Source organism: Tupaia chinensis, unplaced genomic scaffold (assembly GCF_000334495.1).
Source record: "Tupaia chinensis unplaced genomic scaffold, TupChi_1.0 Scaffold000075_1, whole genome shotgun sequence".
NCBI classification, from domain to species: domain Eukaryota; kingdom Metazoa; phylum Chordata; class Mammalia; order Scandentia; family Tupaiidae; genus Tupaia; species Tupaia belangeri.
The window spans coordinates 585,248-593,864 of NW_006159535.1; the positions used below are offsets into that span (position 1 = coordinate 585,248).

The 8,617-nt window shown below is 42.2% G+C and overlaps 1 protein-coding gene and 1 pseudogene across 1 annotated transcript; one reads left to right on the forward strand and one right to left on the reverse strand.

Annotated features, from left to right (window-relative positions):
* Positions 1–231: 231 nt before the first annotated feature.
* On the reverse strand, positions 232–3,625 carry GPHB5 (glycoprotein hormone subunit beta 5). The gene is made up of 2 exons (XM_006142386.2): positions 3,364–3,625; positions 232–420 (listed from the first exon to the last, which is right to left on the reverse strand). The coding sequence occupies exons 1-2, from the start codon at positions 3,565–3,567 to the stop codon at positions 232–234; spliced, it is 393 nt and encodes a 130-aa protein (XP_006142448.1). The 5' UTR covers positions 3,568–3,625.
* Positions 3,626–6,067: 2,442 nt separating this feature from the next.
* Positions 6,068–7,769, forward strand: LOC102490103 (eukaryotic translation initiation factor 3 subunit E pseudogene; annotated as a pseudogene).
* The last annotated feature ends 848 nt before the right edge of the window (positions 7,770–8,617 follow it).

Below are 8,617 nucleotides of genomic sequence, written 5' to 3' on the forward strand. Positions count from 1 at the left end.
GAGGAAAAAATGACTTTGGTGAAGGCACCAATATGGTTTTGCATGTCTAACATAAGTATGCTGCATCTGGCCTTGTGTCTGAGCTGGATCGAAAGAAGATGGGTAACCATTTCCACAAGTGGGACCGAAATTAAACAGTCCTTGAACCCAGGAGAGAGCTGCTGTGCTGCCCGTACAGGTGGGTGGGCAAGGCCCGAGGCTGCCAGCTATATTCTGCAGACCACGCCAGCTTCAGATGGTCTCGCACTCCGTGGTGTCAGTAGAACAGGCTCCACAGTCACAGCGGACAGCCACAGGGTAGGTGTAGAAGGGGTCGACTCCAGGGGCACAGTTGGGCAGCTTGACTGTCACCTGTCTGGTCTCGTTGTAGGTACAGACTCTGTGATGGGCTTCAATGTAGGGAGGTTCCAGAATGGGCTTCTGTCCCCACAGGTAGAAAACAGGAAGCCCATTAAAACATAGCACCCTGTTTCATTATCTTGACACCACACATCCTACCAGAAATTAACTAGTTATCTACTTACTTGTTACTCTTTCTCTTCCCGACATAACACAAACTCCTGAAAGCAGGAAGCTTCAGGAGTGCTCAATAAATGAATAATATTGATCATTGCAAATATCTACTGACTAGCGTCCCTTCTTCCAACATTACTCTTTACAGTCTATTTGCAACACAAAAACCCCAGATGATCCTTTTGTAAAAAAGAATTATTCAATTTTACTTATTATTATTATTTTTTTTTAATTTGGCCAGAGAGAGAGAGAGAAAGTGAAAAGACAAACCACCAGGTCTGGGACTCAAACTGTTGTCCACCATGTGGGAGTTCAGCACCTCAACCACCACACCACCAGCCAGCTTCCCAGATGATCCTTATAATATGTAAGTTGGACCATGTCACCACTCATTCAAAGTCCCAGTGATTGGGCTAAACTGAGGAGAGAAAGGAGTTTGAGATTTTGGTACAGAGAAATCCAAACATCCCAGATATGAGATTCAAGCAGAGAAAGCCACTGCCAGGCTAAGTTCAGAATATAACAAGGTGCCAAACTTGGGTGTCAACTGGCAAAGTATACTTAGCAAAACTGAATTTGCATTTGGCTATTAGGTTTCAAGTCCTCGAATGATGCAAAAAATAAAGCTGATTTGGTAGAGTAGGTTCATTTAACTGGAGATTTCAACACCATAACCCAACTCCATTTGTAGGGCCACCCACACATTATCTAGGTGACAGCAGGCTGCTCTCCAAGTCCCTGAAGAGAGGGATATTTTTCCGAATGGCAGTGTGCTGTCATGGTGCTCATACGCTCTGAAGTTGGCTTACATTAAGCCAGAAGATACACAACTCTAAGTAGAGAGTCCAGTTAGTTCAATGAATATTTATTTGCCTTCTTCATACGTGACACTGGCAAAAAGCTATGCAAGTCACATGAATAAGCCTATGGCCTCTGGGGCCAGCAGGTGGTGTGGTGGCTAAGGGTGCTGGACTCCCACATGGCTGACTGCAGTTTGAATCCTGGACATGGTGGCTTTCTCTTTTCTCTCTCTCTTCTCTCTCTCTCTCTCTCTCTCTCTCTCTCTCTCTCGATCTCACTCTTGCTCTGTCCCTTTCTGATCAAATTTAAATAAATAAATAAAGTTAAATAAAATAACTTTTTTAAAAATAAAATAAAAAATAAACCTCTGGCCTCAAAATAACTTTATATAGTGCGTGTGGTGAGGGAAGAAGTAAATAGAAAGGTAAAATATAGTAAAGGGCTGACAGGGAGCCAGAAGAGGCTCAGAGGAGTTGGCACTGGAGCTGGGCACCAGAGAATAAATATAACAAGGGAATCAGCAGTTAGCGTAATGGCTATGTCGCTGAACTCCCACGTAGTCGACTGTGGTTCGTGTCCTGGACCCGGTGGCTTAAAACTCACGCTGGGCGCATGTGCGTGCATGCCCAAGATCCTGAGAGGAGAATGGAGGAGAAGGGATTGTGGCATGACCATCCCCTCTGGGGGTGATTTCTTGCTTTCTGTCTCTATGTCTCTCTCTGGCTGGCTGGCGAGCGCACGCACCCTATAGCAAAAACCTCTCCAAAAAAAGAGAAGAAAAAAAAAGAGAGAGAGAGAGAATAAATATAACAACAGATGGAAAAGAGAAGGGATGTGAGAAAAGGGCCAAAGGAGATTTCATGAGGTCACTTTAATTGAAGTTGTAAAAGTCAGTCTGACAAGGATGAAACTAAGAATGTTGAATCTCTGGGGAGGTAGGCAGAGGCCTTGAAAGTTGGTTATTGCACTTGTAGTAGAGGTGGTCACTAAAGGTGTTTGAGCCAGGGAGTGACAAGATCAGACCTGGTCTTTTGTCAGTGACCAACTCAGACTCAGGAAGAGTCAATGAACCAGGGCCAGTAGGTGGTGCAGTAGTTTAGGCACTGGACGTCTACATGGTCAACCGCGGTTCGAGTCCCAGACCCAGTGACTTGAAACTAATCAGGCGCATGTGCATGCATGCCCCAAATCCTGCGACGAGAATGGAAGAGTCATCCCCCCGGGGGGCGATTTCTTCCTTTCTGTATCTCTGTCTCTCTGCCCTATAACAAAAATCTCTCAAAAAATAAATAAATAAAAAGTCAGTGAACCACTATATGTGTGATTTGATGAGTGTCGAATGCAGATTCCTCTTCTTCACCCCCAAAATACCTGATCATCTCAGCCCAGTAAGATTCTAACTTGGAGTATTTGACCCTGATTTAAATGAAATGTCTAAAAAAATAAATAAATAAAATAAAATAAAATAAAATAAAAAAAGCCAGATATTACTGAATAAAAGGATGTCATAGACCTGTCAGTGACAGTCCCTGAAGGCACTAGGAAACTGAGGTGGACAAGACTACAGCTGAGGTACTGAAAGTGGGGCTGGGGACAATGACCCACTCAGCATTCAGGGTAGGGCCTCTTAGTTGGTGACTGGCTGACTTTATCAAGATGAGGGGATTCAGGGAAGAGTTTTGGTCACAGGCTTGAACCAATGATTTATTCCCAACTTTACACCACTTTACATTTGATTTGGCAGTCCCTCACCCTTTGAATCCTTCCATATGATCTGTAAATGAGTAGATTAATGGTCAAGACATCCCAGAAATGATATATAGACACCATGTAAGTCAAATTACTAATGCTTTGATAGAAGGATAGAATCATGTGTTTCAGATCATTTTTGGAAGAGCCAAATAATTACTCGGTTTGCATTTTTAGTTCACAGGAAAAGGCAGATGTCCCGGTTCTACCTCATATCACCCAAAAAGTGAACATTTAAGAATCAGGTCTAAGCAGCTGGTCTTGAAGACATTGCCATCTACACCTGTTGAAGCTACTCACCTCCCAAGTCTCACAGCGGCCCCAGCAGGCATCCGTGGTGATCCGCAGGCCTCTGCAGCCTGGCTTCTTAGCCAGGAAAGTAAACTCCCTCACAGCACAGCCCACAAAGGTGCGCAGGTTCTCGCTCGAGGTGCTGAGAATGCAGCTGCAGCCAGCCAGAAGCAGAAGGGCCATGGGGCCAAGGAAAAGGTATGCGAGCTTCATGCTGTTCCTCCAGGGAGGGAAAGGAAATGGAGATTAGCAGGTATAGCGGGCCCTCTGGCCCTCATAGGACGGCCAACAATGTGTTGGTCCTGTCAAATGGAGCTCTTAGCATTTCAGAAATGATGAGCCAAGATATTATAAATGCCCACAAACTCCAACCCAGGTGCCCAAAGTTTCCTGTAACTTGTTCCAGTATCTATGGATTCCACACACCTCTCTAGACCCTCAGTCCTCCCACTCCATTCTCTGGTTTTTCCTTATTGTGACCCAACTGCTAGAGTTCACTTGTGTGTTAAAGTTTATCCCAATGTCCTCTTCTGAAGGAGCACAGGATACAAGCAACACCAAAAGTAATGCATATCCTAAAATAATATATGAATATCCACCAGTTATTTGTTTTCAGGTCCAGAGCATTTGAGTGCCATGTTATATGCTTTGATAAAAAATTTAATTTTCAGTGTCATAGGTAAGGAATAAAAGGAAGAAAGTAGATGAATATTAACAATAGTATGTCCTAGACATACTGTCACTCACCCAACCCACCACAAAACATGGATACAAAGAAGATATTATGAAATCTGGCCCTGGTTTGGTGGCCATGTATAAAAATGTCACCTATTCACTACAAATTGCCTCTGCTCTATACTACAATTATAATAAACACCAAGTCATGTAGAATTCAGTCTAAATTCAAACGGCAGAAGGCATTGGAGGTCTTTAAAATATAACCCCTACCTATTGTAAAGTCACTCCTCTCTGGGTCTTGGTCCTTTACTGTACCACTGGAGCCAGAATGCCCCCTTCAGTCTCGTACACCCAACACCTGCCTGGGTGTTGAAGTGAGCTGGGACGTTGCATTTATGGGATAACCCCAATTCATTACTGCTTAACATGGTCTGCAAAGTTGTTTATTTCCAAACCTGACCTTACAGTTCCTACTCCTGACCTGTCACTTTAGTAGACTCTATGGGAGTCTGCTTCAAGAGTCTTGCCCTCAGGAGGAAGGGAACATGGAGGAGCACTTACCTAATTCTGCTACAGCCACCTCTTCTTTAGAGCTGCAATTTACACTCAAGGTTTCAGAAAGTCACAATGAGTGGTAGAAGTTTGCTCTGGGTAAATGTCTCTACTCTTTGTTACTGGGCTGCTTGATTGCTCAAATATATAGGAAAGGTCTTGTCAATCAAAACAAAAGAGAGACAAATCCTTACAGGAACTACTAGACACATCAAAGCCATGGAATATAAAGCCAGTCTCTATTTTCCGAGACTGATTAACTTAAGGGGTGTTGTTTTGGTTCGTCACATTATTTACTGAAACAGAAAGTTACCTTGGTGGGTGACATAATCCCAGGGAAATAGTCAGAAGGAGTTCACCAAGTTCTCAGGAGAACAAATGCACTGGGGCAAGGTGGACTAAATTTTCCTTCATGGTAACCACAAGTTTCCTTTGAAACAGGAATAAGTCACTAGCAGCTCATGGCAAACTCTTTCCTTTAAGCACAACATGCTTCAATACATTGAAAAGAACAAAACAATAATTCTTACTGGAAAGAACACAGGATCACTAACTGAAAAGATGGAAATCACAGTGAAAAAAATTTTGAAAGCCTAAAAATCAATCAAGTATTAGATACTATTAACAGTACCTTAAAATGAACCACATAGGAAAAACATACCAAGATGTTCAAAGTGATCCTCTTCCTGCATGGAAATTACAAACAACATCTCCTTCCTCCAATATGACTTTCAGCATATTCCACATTTTCTATATGAGGCAGACTTTTATAGAAAGTCAGTATTATTATTTGATAGAAATAGAAAATCAGGGAACCAGCAGTTAGCGTAATGGCTATGTCGCTGGACTCCCACGTAGTTGACCGCGGTTCGCGTTCTGGACCCGGTGGCTTAAAACTCACGCCGGGCGCGTGTGCGTGCGTGCCCAAGATCCCGAGAGGAGAATGGAGGAGAAGGGATTGTGGCGTGACCATCCCCCCTGGGGGGTGATTTCTCGCTTTCTGTCTCTCTGTCTCTCTCTGTCTGTCTGGCGAGCGCACGCGCCCTATAGCGAAAACCTCTCAAGAAAGAAAGAAATAGAAAATAAGACCCAGACGAAGATGCAGCAGTAGGATGCAAGGCTCACATGGGAAGGTTTTTGGTTCCAGGTTCAAGTCTGGTGTGCTCTGTAAGTATGCCAGGCACACGTATACCTAGGGCCCTGGGCTTGATGAAGGTTATGGGTGGGTCTCAGCAACAAGACACTGGTGGGGGTTCTCTCTCACTCTCTGTCCCTTGCTCATGGAAGAAATAAATTAATATTCAAGAAGAAAATCTGGCTTAAAAAATATAAAGCCAATTAGTATTAATATTTTTAAATGAAAATAAACGAATAGGTATGCATTTGTACTGCACATAAGTCATTCAATGCTGCTCCAGTAGAGATGGTTTGTTAGGTTTCTGGTCTTAAAAGTTAAAATAAGGCCCTTTTCTTTGGCAAGGTGATGGTGTACGACTTGACTACTCGTATCATTCACTTTTTGGACCACCATCTTGTCTTTTGTTCCTTGAGTTTTTCTCTGTAAAGAAGATATATAATGACAAAGTTATCATGAGGGAGACTGGATCTTAGTGATACGAACATGCTAGACTTTGCTATGGATGTATACAAGAACCTTTATTCTGATGAGATTCCTCACGCTCTGAAAGAAAAAAGAACCACAGTTGTATATCTGAAATAGCTTCAGGTGGAGACAGAACCAATTGTGAAGATGTTTGAAGAGCCAGAAACTACAAGACGAATACAGTCAACCAGGGATGGTTGGATGCTGTTTGACAATCTGGCAGACAAGCATGGGTTTTTTATTTATTTGGGGTTTTTTTGGACAGGTTTTTGCTATAGGGCACATGTACCTGCCAGAAAGACAGAGACAGGCAAAGAGACAGAAAGCGGGAAATCACCCCCCAGGGAGGATGGCCTTGCTGCAATCCCTTCTCCTCCATTCTCCTCTCGGGATCTTGGGCGCACACACACACATGCGCGCCCGGTGTGAGTTTAAGTCACCAGGTCCGAGAGTCGAACCACAGACTACTTGGAAGTTCAGCGACATAGTCATTATGCCAACTGCTGGTCCCAACAAGCATGGTTTTAAGCAGGAATATTTAGATACGCTCTATAGGTATGCAAAATTCCAATATGAATGCGGGAATTATTCAAAAGCAGCAGAGTATCTTCACATTTTTGTAGAGTTTTAGCTCCAGGAACAGGTAAAAATGTTTTAAGTTCACTCTGGGGAAAACTGGCCTCTGAAATTTTAATGCAGGATTGGGATGCAGCCCTGGAAGACCATACCTGGTTAAAAGAGATGATAGATAATTCTGTGAGTTCTCCACTCCAGTCTCTTCAAAAGCGATCATGGCTCATTCCCTCATCTCTGTTTTTTTTTTTTCAAGCACCCTATTATCACACTCTGATAATAGTATTGATCTCTTCTTCTACCAGCCACAGTTTCTCAGTGCAATTCAGACAATGGGTCCACATTACTCTCCGCTCTTTGACAACAGCAGTCATAACAAGATGTCCAGAAACACCAACCGGTGCTGAAAGATCTAGTCAAAATTATTCGATAAGCATCTTACACAAGTAAAGACCCAATTACAGAATTTGGTGAACACATACTTATGTGTTAACTTTGATCTTGATGGGTCTTAGGAAAAGCTGAGGGAATGGAATCAGTGCTTGTGAATGACTTCTTCTTGGCTTGTCTTGAGGACTTTATTGAAAATGGTAGTCTCTTCATGTGTTAGACTTTTTGTCACATCCACCAATGTACCAGCTTTAACATGTTGGCAGATAAGCTGAACGTGACTCCAGAAGAAGCTGAAAGGTGAACTGTGGATTTGATTACAAATCTAAGACTCAGATGCCAATATCAATTCCAAATTAGGTCATGTGGTTCTGGGTAACAACGCCGTCTCACTGAAGTTCCCACCATTAAAGCCACTCTGTTGAGGTAGCAAACAAAGATGTGGTAATGTCTCTAAGCACAGGATGGGCAAGTGATTGAAAAGACCAAAAGCCTTTCTTTTAGAAGCTAGATGGTTGCCATGAATATTAGGAAGAAACCTAACCTGAATAGTAGGTCAGAGGCTCCTACCTGGGCAATGCAAACCTGGCTTCTACTAAAGAACTGTAAGAAAGGATGAAAGTATTAGAAAAGAAACATGAAGTAATCAAACCATTATATAAATGGTGACATACATTTAGAAATGATACATTGAGTATGAATTTTGGAAAATTTGAATGAAATTGGCTATGGTTCAAAAAAAGGTTAAAATAAGAACAAAATAGTATTTTTTTATGAGTACAGGATATAGTTTATATTCAAATCTGCAGGAAAAGCATACATATGGATTGAAAACCTACTTGTTTATGGCATTTTTCTGGGTGCTCTAAAAAGTAAATGAAGCAGAGATCATCTTTGCCCTTGGGAGTTTACATATCATAGCAAATAATGGCACAGTCAGAGACATTTAAGATGCACATTAAATAAATAGCAAAATTAAATTTAAAAATTAAAGCATTTCCATTTTCTACAAAAAAATCATGTTCTTTAAATAAGTGTACTACTCATTAAAAGCTTGATTTTTCAAAACCTGTAACAACAATTAGTGATTCCTTTAACACTCAGTGAATCCACTCTAGAGTTGGGTTAGTATATATGTTTTCTAGAAAATGGAGCTAGGCTTGGATTGAAGGACTTCCCTCAGACTTTTAGCTCATAAGTAACATCACCAGAACTGGGGTACTCCAGGGATAAACTACTTACCTGATGTGATCTTCCTAACTTGCTGGGTCAAGAGCCAGCAAACCAGGGGTGAGCTGCCATCCTGAGCTGTTTCTCAAGAGGACTACAAAACTCTCTTTAGACCTGAAACATATGTACTCGTGTCTGCAGCATCACAAAATCAAGTCAGTAAAGGGAGCCCCAGAGCACCTTACTTTTGGCAATCCAGCTCCTTATAATGCAGAGCCATGGCACCCTGCCTTCCAC

What these genes read in the sequence shown, in the direction of transcription:
- GPHB5 (XM_006142386.2), bottom strand. Translation starts at nt 3,567, where the DNA reads ATGAAGCTCGCATACCTTTTCCTTGGCCCCATGGCCCTTCTGCTTCTG. An exon ending in GCCGCTGTGAGACTTGGGAG is followed by an intron (nt 421 to 3,363) that starts GTGAGTAGCTTC and finishes CTGTGGGGACAG; the next exon opens with AAGCCCATTCTGGAACCTCC.